Here is a 16607-nt window from a genome sequence, read left to right on the forward strand (position 1 = left end):
CAGAATGTCAGCTTTCCTGCTCCTATGATGCTGCTTGGCCTGCTGTGTTCATCCAGCTCTACACCTTGTTATCTCAGATTCTCCAGCATCTGCAGTTCCTACTATCTCTCCCATGATTTTGGAATCCTTTTCACTGTTTATTTTTCCTTCCAAAGCTTGCTTAACCTGTGCCCTCTATACCCCTTCCTCTGTTCTACCTTTCAATTCAGCTTTCAATTCCAGTTCTCAAGATTTCTATTCCAAAGGTTTATCCATCTATTGCATTAATCCCTGTTAAATCCTCCTTAAATCTACTCCTTTGCATGCATCTATGATCACTTCTAAAGATTCTTCTCCCAATTTTTGGTCAGATCTGACCCCAAGATTCTGTACTCCACACAGGTACTTTGCTACATTAAAGTTGCTGTGCAAACAATTGAATAGTTGACTTAACGACAATAATGAGAGCATAAGATGTAGGAGCAGAAGTAGGCCATTTAGTCCATCAAATCTGCTCCAACATTCAATAAGATAATGACTGATCTGATAACTTTACAGACGTGACCCTTTATTTCCCTAATGATTAGGAAACTGTCTACCTCAACCTTAATGACCCAGCCTGTACAGCTTTCTGTGGTAAAGAATTCCACAGATTCACTGCCTACTGAGAAGACAAATCCCCGTCATCTGTATTTTAAATGGGCAACTTCTTACTCTGAGATTATTACTATCCTAGATAAGAGGAAACAACCTCGCTGTACCTACCCTGTCAAGTTCCGTAAGAATTTTGTAAAGTTCAATAAAGTTGCCTCTCATTCTCCTTTTAAAAAAAAACGAATACATGCCCGACCTACTCAACCTCACCTCATAACACAATCCCTCCATACCTAGGATCCACCTTGTGAACCTAACCTTGTATAGTGCCTTGTATAGGTTTAGCAAGACCTCCCTATTTTTGTACTCCATTCCCTTTCAAATAAAGTCCACATTCCATTTGCATTCCCTATAACTGGCTAAATGTGGATGCTAGCTCTTTGTGATTCATGCACTGAGACCCCCAAATCCCAGTGTGCTGCAGCTTTCTACATTCTTTCTCTATTTAACTAATGTTCAGCTCTTCTGTCAAAGTGCATAACCCCTCATTTTCCCATGTTATATTCAATCTGCCAAGTTTTTGCCCACATGCTTAACCTATCTATATTCCTCTGCAGACTCCCTCAATACTTGACTTTCCTCCTATTTCTGTGTCATCTGCAAGCTTGGCTATGGTGTATTCACTTCCATCATCCAAGTCATTAATACATATTGTAAATAATTATGGCCCCCAACACTGATCCCTGTAGCAATCCACTAGTTGCAGGTTGCCATCCTAAAAAGTACCCCCTTTATCCCACCTTGTGCAGTGTCAGTATTTCCATGTATCTGATGCCTTTGTACTTGTGGATGGTAGTGGTCTTGAGTTTCAAAGGTGCTGCCAAAAGAACCTTGGTGAACTTCTGCAGTACATTTCATAGATGGTACACACTGCTGCTGCTGTGAATTGTGAATGGAGGGAGTGGATGTTTCTGGATGTGGTGCCAATAATGTTGGCTGATTTGCTCTAGCTGTTGAGCTTCTTGGATGTTGTTGGAGCTGGATTCATCTAGGCAAATTCAGAGTATTCTATCTGGGTTTGGCACGTCTCGAGATTACTTACACGGTGCAGGATTCTGAGCCTCTGGGCTGCTGTGAGAGCTAAGTATTCATATGGCTGGTCCAGTTCAGTTTCTGGTCAACAAATGGTTTGATGGTTAGATTCTGCCTTATTAGATATAATCGTTGCCTGGCACTTGTGTCATGTGAATCTTGCTTGGATCTTGTCCAGGTCCTGCTGCACTTGGACATGGTTTGTCTCAGTATCTGAGAAGTTGTGAATAGTGCTGAACATTGTGCAATCATCAGCGTGCATCCTACTTCTGATCTTACGATGATCCAAGTGTGAGTAATGAAGCAGCTAGAGATGCTGGGCTGAGGACAATACCTTGAGGACCTCCTCCAGTGATTTCCTGCAGCTGGGATGACTCACCAACAGCCCCAGTTATCTTCCTTTGTACTAAGTATGACTTCAACTTGTGGCAAGTTTTCCTTCTGATTTTTGATAGGCCTCCTTGATACCACACTTGGTCAAAATGACTTTGGTGTCAAGGGCAGTCACTCTTACCTCACTTTTAGCATTCAGCACTTTTGTCCATGCTTGTACCAAGGTTCTAATGAGGTCAGAAACTGAAGCTATCTGGCAGAATTCAAACTGAATGCCATTGCTTTTGATTGCTAAGAGTAGATTAATGTGGCGGTAACGGGCTGGGGTTACTTGTCCTGCATTTTATGTACATGATGTACCTGAACAATTTTCACATTGCTGGGTAGATATTGGTGTTGAAGCTGAAATGAAACAGCTTGTAGGTTCTGGAGTATAAGTCTTCAGAACTATTGCCAGATATTATCAACGCTCATTGCCTTTGCAGTATCCATTGCCTTCAGCTGTTTTTTGATATCACATGGAGTGAATTGGCTGAAGATTTGCTTCTGTGATGTTGCGGCTCTCTGGAAGAGACTGAGACGGATCATCCACTCAACACATCTGGCTAAAGGTTGTTGCACATACTTCAGTCTTATCTTCTTGCACTGATGTGCTGAGGTGCCTTATCATTGAAAATGGGCATATTTGTGGAGTCAGTGATTTGTTTAATTGACCATGACAATGCATGACTGAATACACCAGGACAGCAGAGTTTAGATCTGTTATGTTGATGGTAGGATTGCTTAGCTCTGTCAATCACAAGTTGATTGATTTAATCGTAGAAATTGATCCTAGGCAGGCCGCTGAAACAGCACTGGATGACTGTTTTGCAGATGGTGATGATAATGCAGTTAATCATAGATTAATCATAGCTTAAGCATTCCTTTGGAAAGGGACAAAGAGTAGCAGTAAGGATTCTAAATTGAGGGAAAGTTGAGAGACGATCTAGCGAAAATGGACTGGATACAGCTACCAGAAAGAAAGTCAATGGCAAATCTAAATTGAGATTCAATAGCGACACTGTAAACCGTCCCCACAAAGAAAATGGGTGGCAATGTGAAATTTCTAGCCCCTTTGTTATCCAGAAGCACACAGGGTATGATAAAGCAGAAAAATAGGCTGACAGTCTGAAAACAAGTAATATTTTTGCAAGCTTAGAGTACAGGATGAAATGTAAAAGGAAATTAGGAAAGCAAAGCAAGGAAACAAAATAAAATTGCCTGGTGACATTAAAGAAGTCCAAAGATATTTTATCAGTACATTAAGAACTAGATGATTACCAAGAAAAGGGTAGGGCCTATCAGAGGTACTCATGCTAACTTGCGTGTGAATTCGGATGATGTGGGCATGGTTCCTGATGAGTACTTTGTCTCTGTCTTCACTAGTTTGAGAGAGTGTGCGAGATTTTAGATAAAGTAACTGCTGAGATGGGAAGTACTGGAGGGACTAACCTGTTTGAAAATGACAAATCACTAGGACAAAATGAATTGTGCCCCAGGCTGTTAAAAGAAGCCAGGGAAGCAATAAGAGATGCTGAGATCTTCACTAGATACAGGCAAGGTACTAGAGAATTGGTGGTCCTGAACGTTTTTTTTTTCCTATTCATTTTGTGGGATGTGGGTGTCACTGGATGGCCAGCATTTCTTGCCCATCCCCAGTTGCCCTTGAGAAGGTGGTGGCGAGCTGCCTTCTTGAACCGTTGCAGTGCTCTTGCTGTGGGTTGACCCACAATGCTATTAGGGAGGGAATTCCAGGATTTTGACCCAGCAACAGTGAAGGAATGGCGATATATTTCCAAGTCAGGATGGTGCATGACTTGGAGGGGAATTTAGAGGTGGTGGTGTTCCCATATATCTGCTGCCCTTGTCCTTCTAGATGGAAGTAGTTGTTGGTTTGGAAGGTGCTGTCTGAGGATCTTTGGTGAATTTCTGCAGTGCATCTTGTAAATAGTACATATTGCTGCTACTGAGCGTCGGTGGTGGAGGGAGTGAATGCTTGTGGATGTAGTGCCAATCAAGCAGGCTGCTTTGTCCTGGATGGTGTCAAGCTTCTTGAGTGTTGTTGGGGCTGCACTCATCCAGACAAGTGGGCAGTATTCCATCACACTCCTGACTTGTGCCTTGTAGATGGTGGACAGGCTTTGAGGAGTCAGGAGATGAGTTACTCGCCACAGTATTCCCAGCTTTTGGCCTGCTCTTGTAGCCACTGTGTTAATGTGGTGAGTCCAGTTGAGTTTCTGGTCAATGGTAACCCCCAGGATGTTGATAGTGGGGGATTCAGTGATGGTAACACCATTGAGTGTCAAGGGACGGTAGTTAGATTGTCTCTTATTGGTGATGGTCATAGCCTGGCATTGTGTGGAACGAATGTCACTTGCCACTTGTCAGCCCAAGCCTAGATATTGTCCAGGTCTTGTTGCATGTGAACATGGACTGCTTCAGTGTCTGAGGAGTCGTGAATGGTGCTGAACATTGTGCAATCGTCAGCAAACATCCCCACCTCTGACCTTATGATGGAGGGAAGGTCATTGATGAAGCAGCTGATGATTGTTGGGCCTAGGACACTACCCTGAGGAACTCCTGCAGAGATGTCTTGGAGCTGAGATGATTGACCTTCCACGACCACGACCATCTTCCTATGTGTCAGGTATGACTCCAACCACCGGAGCGTTTGCCCCCTGATACGCACTGATCCCAGTTTTGCTGGTGCTCCTTGATGCCACACTTGGTCGAATGCAACCTTGATATCAAGGGCTGTCACTCTCACCTCACCTCTGGAATTCAGTTCTTTTGTCCATGTTTGAACCAAGGCTGTAATGAGGTCAGGAGCTGAGTGGCCCTGGCTGAACCCAAACTGGGTGTCACTGAGCAGGTTATTGCTGAGCAGGAGCTGCTTGATAGCACTGTTGATGACACCTTCCATCACTTTACTCATGATCAAGAGGAGATTGATGGGGCGGTAATTGTCCAGGTTGGATTTGTCCTGCTTTTCATGTACAGGACATACCTGGGCAATTTTCCACACTGTCGCGTAGATACCAGTGTTGTAACTGTACTGGAACAGTTGAGGTTGGTTGGCTCGCTGAGCTGGTTTGCCAACCAACCTCAACACCCACAACCCGAGCTACAGATCGACTCCAAAACCTTAGAGTGTACTGGAACAGCTTGGCTAAGGGAGCGGCAAGTTCTGGAGCACAAGTCTTCAGTACTATTGCCAGAATGTTGTCAGGGTTGGTAGCCTTTGCAGTATCCAGTGTCTCCAACCGTTCCTTGATAGCACGTGGAGTGAATCAAATTGGCTGAAGACTGGTATCTGTAATGCTGGGGACCACTGGAGGAGGCCAAGATGGATCGTCCACTTGGCACTACTGGCTGAAGATTGCTGAGAATGCTTCAGCCTTATCTTTTGCACTGATGTGCTGGGCTCTTCCTCATTGAGGACGGGGATATTTGTGAAGCCTCTTCCTCCAGTGAGATTTTTAATTGTCCACCATCATTCACGATTGGATGTGGCAGGACTGCAGAGCTTAGATCTGATCTGTTGGTTGTGGGATCACTTAGCTCTGTCTATCACTTGCTGCTTTCGCTGTTTGGCGTGCAAGTCGTCCTGCTTGGTGGCTTCACCAGGTTGATACCTCATCTTCAGGTGTGCCTGGTGCTGCTCCTGGCATGCCATCCTGCACTCTCCATTGAACCAGGGTTGATCCCCTGGCTTGATGGTAATGGTTGAGTGGGGGATATGCCAGGCCATGAGGTTACAAATTGTGTTAGGGTACAATTCTGCTGCTGTTGATGGCCCACAGCGCCTCATGGATGCCCAGTCTTGAGTTGCTAGATCTGTGTGAAGTCTGTCCCATTTAGCATGGTGATAGTGCCACACAACACAATGGATGTTGTTCTCAATGTGAAGGTGGGACTTTGTCTCCACAAGGACTGTGCGATGGTCACTCTTACCGATACTGTCATGGACAGATGCAATTGCAGCCGGCAGATTGGCAAGGATGAGGTCAAGTATGTTTTTCCATCTTGTTGGTTCCCTCACCTCCTGCTGCAGACCCAGTCTAGCAGCTATTACCTTTAGGACCTGACCAGCTCAATCAGTAGTACTGCTGCTGAGCCACTCTTGGTGGTGGTCATTGAAATTCCCCAACCAGAGTACATTTTGTGCCCTTGCCATCCTCAGTGCTTTCTCTAAGTGTTGTTCAATATTGAGGAGTACCAATTCATCAGCTGAAGGAGGATGGTATGTGGTAATCAGCAGGAGGTTTCCTTGCCCATGTTTAACTTGAAGCCATGAGACTTCATGGGGTATGGAGTCAATGTTGAGGACTCCTAGAGCAGCCTCCCGACTGTATACCACTGTGCCGTCCCCTCTGCTGGGTCTGTCCCTGCCGGTGAGACAGGACATATCCAGAGATGGTGATGATGGTGTCTGGGATATTGTATGTAAGGTATAATTCTATGAGTATGACTATGTCAGGCTGTTGCTTGACTCGTCTGTGAGACAGCTCTCCCAATTTTGGCAGTAACCCCCAGATGTTAGTGAGGAGGACTTTGCACAGTCGACAGGGCTGTTTCTGCCGTTGTCTTTTCCAGTGCCTCGGTCGATGCCAGGTGATCTGTCCACTTTCATTTCTTTGAGCCTTTGTAGTGATTGGTACAACTAAGTGGCTTGCTAGGCCATTTCAGAGGGCAGTTGAGAGTCAGCCACATTGCTGTGGGTCTGGAGTCACATGTAGGCCAGACCAGGTGAGGGTGGCAGATTCCCTCCCCTGAAGGACATTAGTGAACCAGATGGGTTTTTCTGACAATCGGCAATGATTTCATGGTGGTCAGTAGATTCTTAATTCCAGACTTTTTTTTAAAATTCCAAATCCACCATCTGCCATGGTGGGATTTGAGCCTGGGTCCCCAGAACATCAGCTGGACTTCTTGATTAACAGTCTAACGGTAATACCACTAGGCCATCGCCTACCCTGTAGATATTTGTACTCAACATGTTCAGACATGTTATGATGCATGTCCGGTGCAAGTGGGACTTGAACCTGGACCTTCTGACTCAGAGGTAGGGACACTAACAATAGTGCTGCAATAGTAGTTCAGTAGATGTCTACATGGGATTTTATTAAGCCATTTTACAATGTCCCAAATGGCACACTGGTAAGAAAAAAAAACTAATGCAAATGAGATACCAGGGAATGTGGCAAATTGGATCCAAAATTGCCTCTGCGATAGGAAACGATGGGTATTGTTGACAGATGGAAAGCAGTTTCTGTTGGTTATTACCACAAGGCTCAGTGTTGGGTCACTGCCTGTTTGTACTAATTAATGATTTGAACTCAAATTTCCCACGATTGGCAAATTTGCCAGCAATGCAAAATTGACCAGGTAGTTTCCACATGGCAGTTGAAGGTGAAGCGGATAGCTGTTCATTGCAGGATAATATCTGTGGTTTGGCTGAATGGCAGAAAATGTGTGGGGTTATACGTTTAGGGAGGGCAAGCAGAACAATGGAGTACATAATAAATGAAAGGATATTGAGAGGGCGAGGAAGGGAGAGAACTTGGAGGGTGGAAGTACAGGTAGATGAAGTATATCAGATGAAGAAGGCATATCAGATACTTTCCTTCTTTGGTGAGGCATCACGTGGACACACACACACAAACACACATGCAATTTGTATTTGCAGATACATTTTATTTTGTTCAAAAAGCACACAATTTAGACAGTCCTATACAGTGTTTTATAAATTCCTACCCAAGAAATAAAACCAGTCTGACTCCAAACTAAAACATAAGCAGTTTCTAAACAAGGCCTTAGACCTAACATGCATTGTCTGACCTAAAACGTCACCTCCTGTTTACACTGATAAAACCTTTAGTTCTCTCAGGGCCGTGACTTGAAAGGAATTCGGGGATTTACACATACATATTAATCAGTTAAAACCTCCTAACTGATTAAGGATTTAACGGTATCTTAGGTTTGTTTAGTACATCCTCATCAATGATGTGAACTTTTGATCTTTTACTTATAAATTCTGTGTCTGATACTACTTCTCTCACTAACACCTGAAGAAGAACTGAGGTTCCAAAAACTTGTGTTTTCAAATAAACCTGTTGGCCAAAACCTGGTGTCGTGTGATTTCTGACCATGTCCACCCCAGTCCAACACCGGCACCTCCCCATGAATTACAGACCTGGAGTCCTCAACCACTCCTCATATGACAAGCCCTTCATCCCCAGGATTATTCTTGTAAATCTCCTCTGGACCCCATCAATACCAGCACATCTCTCCTTAGATAAAGGGCCCAAAACTGATCACAGTATTGCAGATGGCGTCTGACCAGAGCCTTATACAACTTAAGTACATTTTTGGTCTTGTATTCTGGACCTCTTGAAATGAATGCTAACATTGTCATTGCCTTTGCCTTCCTAACTGCCAACAGAACCTGCACGTTAACCTTAAGGGAATCCTGAACTAGGACTCCCAAGTCCCTTCGTGTTTCAGATTTCTGAAGCCTTTCCTCATTTAGAAAACAATATTCCACCTGTCACTTCTTTGGCAATCTCTCATAGCCCGTTCATGTCCTTCTGCAGCCTTCCCACTTCCCCATCATCACCTATCCATCCAACTATCTTTGCATCATCTGCAAACTTAACAACAGTGCCCTAGGTTCCTTTGTCTTGATCTTTAATGTGTAGTTGTGGTCCCAATGTTGACCCCTGTGGAACTCCAGTAGTTACCAGCTGCCATCCTGAAAAATGTCCCTTCATCCCTATTCTGTCTCCTGCCAGTCAGCCAGTCCTCAATCTATCCTAGTACCTTGCCTTAACACCGTGGGCTCTTACTTGGCATTCTCCGGTGCTGTGACTTGTCACAGACCTTCTAGAAATCCAAATAGCTTGCGTCCAGTAGCTCTCCTTCATCTAACTTGCTTGTTACCACCACAAAGAATTCAAAAAGAGTTTTCAGGCATGGCCTCCCCTTGACAAAGCCATACTGACTTGGCCCTGTTTTACTGTGCACATCCGAGTACTTTGCAATCTCATCCTTAATAATTGGACTCTAAAATCTTACCAATGACCGAGAGCAGGCTAACTGGCCTATAGTTTCCTGCTTTCTGCCTCCTTCCCTTCTTAAACAAAGGTGTTATGTTAGATATTTTCCAGTCCTTTGCACCCTCCCTGACTCCAACGATTCTTGAAAGATCACCATCAGTGCCCCTACAATCTCCTCTGCTATCTTCTTCAGAACTCTGGGGTGTAGGCCGTCGGGTGATTTATACATCTTCAGACCTTTCAGCTTTCCCAGCATCATCTTTTCAGTAATGACCATTACCTCTGCCCACTGACCCTCTCAAAGTTCTGGTATGCTGCTGGTGTCTTCCACTGTGAAAACTGATGTAAAGTACCTATTCAGTTCCTCCACGATTTCTTTGTTCCCCATTACTATTTCTCCAGCCTCATTTTCCAGTGGCCCAGTATCCACTCTTGCCTCTCTCTTAACTTTAAAATATCTGAAAAAAAACTCTTGCAATCTTTTGCTAAAGGTCTTTAAGGTAATGAAAAGTTTTGGTATGATAAATGTAGTTTTAAAAAGTCTCATTTTGGGCAGTTTAAAACTAGATGACATAAATGTGGAATGATCATTATTAAATCCAACTGGAAATTCATGGGAAACTTCTTTACCCAAAACGTGATTGGAATGTGGAATATGCTATTACAAGGAGTAGTTGAGGCAATTAGCATAATTGGCTTTAGGATCTAGTGATCTAACTGAACAAAAAGATTTACATTTAAGCTTAAATGTTGGCAAAACATATAGTTTGCTAAGTTTTACTTAATTTATTACAGGATGATTTCATCAATGCAAACTGTTGCAATTATCCACCTTAACACTCCTCATTCTTGAATTTGAAAGAGAATTTTATTGAAGGTCCTCTTTGTTAAAACACACTCACTTTGATGTATGATCTTTACAAAAATTTGAATGAAGCTGAAGGAAAATTTTGACATTGTGAATTATAAATCGAGTTTCATCAGTAACATGTTTTCTGTTTATTTCTTCTCCTTAGTCTCTATAGCAAGGCGTGTTCAGGATCCACTGGCTGAGTTGGTGAAAATTGAGCCAAAACACATTGGAGTTGGAATGTACCAGGTAAGATATCCATGATCTGTTTTGTGAAGGCAATCTGCTCCACCATCAGCTGCTGTAATAAAATGGACACTTTTGGAACATGGCTTTGTAATTAAACATCTGCTAGTTTTCAACTATTTTTATAAGATTTGCACAGTCAACCAAATGGCCAATAAATGTTCTGAAGCTTTTTTTGTCCTCCTCAGTCGGTTTTACCATAAATGATCCAGACTCTCAGAAATAGTTCAGCTAGATTTTACAGTCTGTTTGTTTAAAAGCCATCCGATTTGCCCTGTAACACAATCCTCATAGCCTTTTCCTTTCGACATCATTACAGTGATGTGTTTCAGTGCTTTGTGTAAACTGGTACCGGATATTGATCCCATGCGTATAAAAACACTGTGCTTGCATCATTCCCAGCATTGTTAATCCTTTGCTCACTATTTTGGTGGTGTTCCATCTTTATTCCAGCATTTAATTTTTGGTGAGCTGACGTGTGTTTAAGCTATTAACGTCATGGAATAGGTTTGAGTAGTGGTGGTGTGTCAGTTGTAACCTCGTGCACCATTGCCATAGGATATCAAAATTGTGATGACATTTTGTTTTAAGACCCAGGAAATAGTTCCTTTCTACTCTGCCAAAGTGAGTAGCTTGCCCGATTTGCACCATTAGTGAGCTACACGTTATTGTTATTTGAAATAATACTTATGAGCAGGTTGCAAGTTTCCTTCGCTGAAGAGATTTAGAATTGTTTATAATGTGATCCATTTCTGTAATTTGTACTGAAACTGAATCCTTTTTGAAGTAGTGTGCTCGTGAATCATATTTTGTATTTGCGGCATTTTCTACCACATGCGGATAATGTTTTGCCTTTCATCTTCTGAACTGACCTTGTGGACCAAACTTCCAAAAATAAGGTTCCATAAGGAGTGTATTATCCAGGGTAGTGAATTCCAAAATGCTGTTGTAGACAAGTAGTGGATCCCAGCTGAGACTAAATCATACTATTGCTGGTGGTCACTAAATGCAAATTGTATAATTACAAAGCAATTTGTTCAAAAGATACTCTTTTAAAAAAAGGCACCAAATTGATTCATGGCTTAGAGGTATGTGTGGCAGCCTTCTGACTCATAAGATATTAGTTTGCACCATGTTGTCAGTTCTGTGTGCAGTGTCAGCTGGGGTAACTCTGGAGACCAGCCTGGCATAACAGTCTGTGCTACATTTGCAGTGGAGGAAGACAGTGGGCTGGGAATGGGCATGTTGTTTTCCCTGGGCCCTCTTCTTAGCCTGCAGAGTTTGTTATTTTTGCCCTCTTCTCCCAATGCCCTTCCAAATGGTGAAACTCCACATATCACAATCGTCAGCGAACCGTCTCCCAGTTGCCGGTTTCAATATCCATTATCTTCATAAACAAAATCAGAAGTTGCTGGAAAAACTCAGCAAGTCTGGCAGCATCTGTGGAGAGAAAGCAGAGTTAACATTTCAGGTCCAGTCACCCTTCTTCAGAGCTGATTGTAGCTAGCAAAAGGCTGGCAGCTAAAAACATTTTGGGGGTGGGGGAAAAGAGTAAGCGACAGGTGGAGATGGAGTCCAGATAGACAGAAAATCAGTTTGGAACCAAAGGAATGGGTAAAGGTCAGCCTGGGAGAATGTAGAGCTGCTAATAGGGGACACTCTGTCTGGGCTTCATCGCCAATCTATCATTGGACCTGAAATGTTAATTCTGCTGTCTCTCCACAGATGCTGCCAAACTTGGTGAGTTTTTCCAGTAAATTCTGATTTTATATCTGATTTCCAGCATCCTCAGTTCTTTAGTTTTGGTCCATTATCTCCTATCAGGTGTCCTTGTAATGGAAGTATGGACATCATTATTTGTAAGCCGGTTGCTATTCCTCCCTAGAGGCTACACAGCCCTCATCCGCCTGATGAAAGTGACTGGGCCAGTGCTGACATCATTGGCTTAGCAATGAGTGTTTTTGGATGCAATTAGTATACCCCAGAATTTGTGAGTTGGTGACTTTATCCTCCCAGCGCATGTCAAAGACACCCACGATAGAAACTATCAATCCTTTTCTCCAGCTGAACATCAGTTATCTTGGTTTCACAAGTAGAGAAATGTGCACTGAGGATGCAGGCTTTGCAGACTCATGGTTTGGTCACTCCCTTACTCAGTTTGGACTTAACAGCTGCAGCGTTTATGATGCATGTTGATTTCAGCATCAAATGACAGATTGCTAATGCTTATGGAGTCTAGATATGTGAAGCCATGAACATTCCTCAAGCTTTTCATTGTCAATTCTGATAGATCATGATATGTTACAACCTGAGCTATGACATTGGTCTCTCCCTGATGCTAATTGTCAAACCAAGCTACACAGGCAGAAGAGAAGCTGTCCATTTGCTGAAAGTATTCCTCAATACAGAATGTTAGTGCAGCGTTGTCTGAGGACTTGGTGCAACTTTGTCTTTGGACAAACTTTCCATCAATTCTGTTACTTAAACAGACATTTTTTTGAAGATGACGTGAAGACATTTTCTTTTTCATTCAAGGGATGTGGGCGTTGCTGGCAAGACAAGAATTTGTTGCCCATGTCCCATGGCCCTGAAGAAGGGAATGGTGGACTGTCTTCTTGAACTGCTGCAATCCTTGATTTGAGGTAAAGACTCGGTATTATTATGGAGGGAGTTCTAGGATTTTGACTGAGCAGCCATGAAGAAGTTGAAATATATTTCCACGTCATGATGCTGTCGGACTTGGAGGGGAACATACAGATGGTAATGTTCCCATATATCTGCTGCCTTTGTCATTTGAGGTGGTAGAGGTTGCAAGTTTGAAAGGTACTGTTGAAGGAGTTTTTGTGAGTTACTGTATTTGATCTTCTAGGTGGCAAACACAACTGCAACTGGCCTTTGGTGATGGGAATGAACATTGAAGTTGGTGGAAGTGGCACCAGTCAAGCGGGCTGTTTTGACCTAGATGTTGTCAAACTTCTTGAGTGTTGTTCTAGCTGCACCCAACCAAGCTAGTGGAAAATATTCCATCACACTCCTGACATATGTCTTGTAGATGTTAGACATGTGTCAGGGAGACAGGAGATAAATTGCTTGCCATAAAATTCCTAGCCTCTGATCTGCTCTTGTAGCACTTTATATAGTTGGTCCAGTTCAGTTTCTGAACAATGATAACCCTAGATGTTGATTGTGGGTGGTTTCAGTTATGGTATTGCCATTAAAATCAAAGGATGATAGTTGGAATCTCTCTTGTTTGGAAATGGTCATTGTGTAGCGCAAATGTTACTGACCACACATCAGCCCAAGTCTGGATGTTGTCCATGTTTTGCTGCAAATGGTCAGGTTCTACTTCAGTACTTAAGGAAACGCAAATGGTGCTAAACAGTGTTCAATCATCAGCAAACATCCCCACTTCTGACTTTGTGGTGGAAGGAAAGTCTTTAATGAAGCAGCTGAAAATATTTCGCGCAGGATAGTACCCTGAGGAATTCGGAACTTGTGATGCAGTGGTAACATTCCTCTAACATCCAAACCATCATCTTTGTGCCTCCAAGCAGCAGTGGTTTCTTCTAATGCCATTGACTGTGATTTTGCCGGACTGGCTTCATGGTATACTCCAATAAAATGCAGCCTTGATATCAAAGGCAGTCACTGTCACATTACTTCCTGAAGTCCAAGTTTGGATATGGTAGCAGCCAAGAGAAGAATGTACCAAGGAGTTCCTGTGCAAGAATGCTATCCTGTTGATGACCTCACTGTGGATCTCAAAGGGTTCTGATGTTACCCTGAAAAGCGACCTTGCCTAACATGTTGACCTGGAAAGGGAATATTTGATTGTCAGGCAGTGTTGTATATCAAACCCAAAGTGGAATTTCTTGGCAGAGCGATTGACTAAGTTGCTATTGGCGGTGGTCTAGGTATTGATGCAATACGACTTCAACTTAAAGCACTGGAAACCAACATTCCTGCAGCATCTGCTCGGACTTCTCTGTCTCTGCTGGAGGCAGGGAGTAGCGCTACAGGCTATGCATGAAGTAAAGATTGGGATGCTTTCCAGAAGCAGGAGACTGCAGTGTTCGCAATAACTATTAAGATAACTTGCTGCTGAGTACTGGGAATATTATGTTTCTCTGATGCCCTCATTGGACTGAAACTTTTGGCTGAATGCACCTCCTGAATCCCAGTGCAGTTCTATAACTAAAAGATTTACGGTTCTCCTGACTTTCTCAGTCTGTCGGATAGAAGACCGCTATACGTTGCATTGATTGGTCACACCAAGTTATTTGACCACGTGAACATAGGCAGTCTGTTTTAAGCTGCTGGAGAAAATGACTACTTGCTGATACATGCATAATGTGATTATCTCTATCCATGAGCCCAGAGGCGTGCTGAAATTCAGGTGACTGTGGATGCTGAAAATGCTGAAACCATTCGGCAGATCTATAGAGGTAGGATCTGGGTTAAATTTTCAAGTGGGTGACCCTTTTTACATGTGGAGAGGGTTTTGCATTCATAGGCCCAGATTTTGTCAGCGCAGTCTTAGCTTTCACAGTGTGTCACCAAACCTTGTTCAAATTCTGTGGCGATCAGGCGACTCATGAGCTACCAGCCAGGCCTCCCTCCTTTCTAAAAGGATAAGAACCAACCTTCTAAAGTGATCGGTCAATTGAAGGGCTGGAAGCTCTTCATTGCCAGGGCTACTGGGAGAAGTGGTCAGTTGTGGGACTGCATCCAGCCTGGAGCAACACATTGACAGGACCAGTGGAGCAAGGTAAGTGGGACGAGATTGCTGGGGACAGGATTACCGGAGATGGGCAGGCCGGGAGCAGGGGTAACCATTGCCAGTTGAGGGTCATCCTGTGGGCCACATCAGCTGATCAGGAGCTCTCACCCCCTTCGTCTCACCCCACGAGCCCTGAACTGCAGGGAAGCCACCAGGGTTTATTCAGCGGGACAACCTCTCCACATGACACAGGGCTCAAATGCTGGTAAAATGTTTGCCTATAATGGTAAGAGATCCTTATATGGTCTTCAGTTGGTCATTTAAGAGCTTCAGTTGACCTTTGGGCAAGACGCTTGTCATTCACTTTTGCTACTGCTGATAGAATTCCTTGGCTTTGGGAGGCAACCATGACTGTATCTTCTTTTCCTTGCTTCTGAGGATGCCATTAAATTCTGCCCATAACCTGCCTGGGGAAAGCAGGTTATCTTTCAACTGTTATGATCACTTTAACAAATGACATTTTGAATTAAATGGCGCCTTTAGTCACAATGGGATAATTTAAAGATGACAGTTTCTGGAAGCAGAATACTTCTGACTTTTTGATCTTTATTGTCAACATGCAGTCTTCCCGGGTCAGGTATTAATAAAAGAAATCTCACACTTATGTGGCACTTAACCACACCTCTCTGAAAAACACTTCATATGCAAAGATTTTATTTGAGCAATGGTATATAAGACAAATGATTTGTCATTTTGTGTTCTGCAAGTTCCAATGAAATGACTGACTGACTGACTGTTCTGTTTTTGATTGTGTTGACAATGGGATGAGTGTTGGTAGCTGTGGAATTTTTATAATTTATCTGAATCACTTAAACAGGGCAAGATTATACTTTCCATTTCCTGAATGGGGCTTTACTCCACAAATTTTTTATTTTGGGATATGCATATTAAGTATGAAAGCAAGTTAATGCTACAGTATAGGAGAATTGTGCATGGCAATTCTATGGGATTAGTTGAAATATTTTCAATTTTTATTGTTATCTGAAAAAGACCTCATGAAGTATGGAGGTGAAAGAAGAACAAAATATATGCAACATGTTGTGCTGTAGTTTACCCAGTTTTGATTGTATTTTCAACTTCCCCAATCACTTAAAGATTCAAGAAACTTGAGTTATGTCTATGGAAAATGGGGATTGACTTTTGTGAAATTAAGGATTGATGCCCATCCAACTGGCTTAAAATGAGGATTTAACATTTTGTGAATTGCTCTGCAGCTCATGATATTTAGATCTGATTAATTGCAACAGAATTAGGAACAATCTGCAAATTGTGATTAAAATAGGGATTTTGTTTTTAAAAGTTTGGGAAAACTTTATTTGTACACCTTACAACTAAACTGAAACACACAACATCTAAAAATTGTGAATATTGTATAACATTTTAGAAGATAATTAAAAATGCTTGTGTCTCAGGTGTTCTTCTGCAGTAAAGGATAGTTGCAACATGTCACAGTATGTCAAATGGTGAATACAGTACTACAGCTTAAAAAATGAAAGAAAATTGCTCATTTCTCTGCAACTTTACTACTACTGAGAAGTCATCTGAATGCAATTTTTGTTGGAGTTCAGAAATCCTCAATCTCTCCACTTTCCCATCATAATCAACATAACCATTCTCTCTTGCCTCACCAAATGGA

At 42.7% G+C, this 16607-nt stretch overlaps 1 protein-coding gene across 3 annotated transcripts in view; it reads left to right on the forward strand.

Annotated features, from left to right (window-relative positions):
• The window catches only part of srbd1 (S1 RNA binding domain 1), a 266461-nt gene that overhangs the window by 117711 nt on the left and 132143 nt on the right, over positions 1–16607 (forward strand). For all 3 annotated transcript variants that reach the window (XM_048601256.1, XM_048601258.1, XM_048601257.1), the window contains exon 16: positions 10112–10194. In XM_048601256.1, the coding sequence (XP_048457213.1) occupies positions 10112–10194 (83 nt within the window). The remainder of the gene's footprint in view (positions 1–10111; positions 10195–16607) is intronic.

The sequence above is a fragment of the Rhincodon typus genome, chromosome 9 (assembly GCF_021869965.1).
Source record: "Rhincodon typus isolate 14 chromosome 9, sRhiTyp1.1, whole genome shotgun sequence".
NCBI classification, from domain to species: domain Eukaryota; kingdom Metazoa; phylum Chordata; class Chondrichthyes; order Orectolobiformes; family Rhincodontidae; genus Rhincodon; species Rhincodon typus.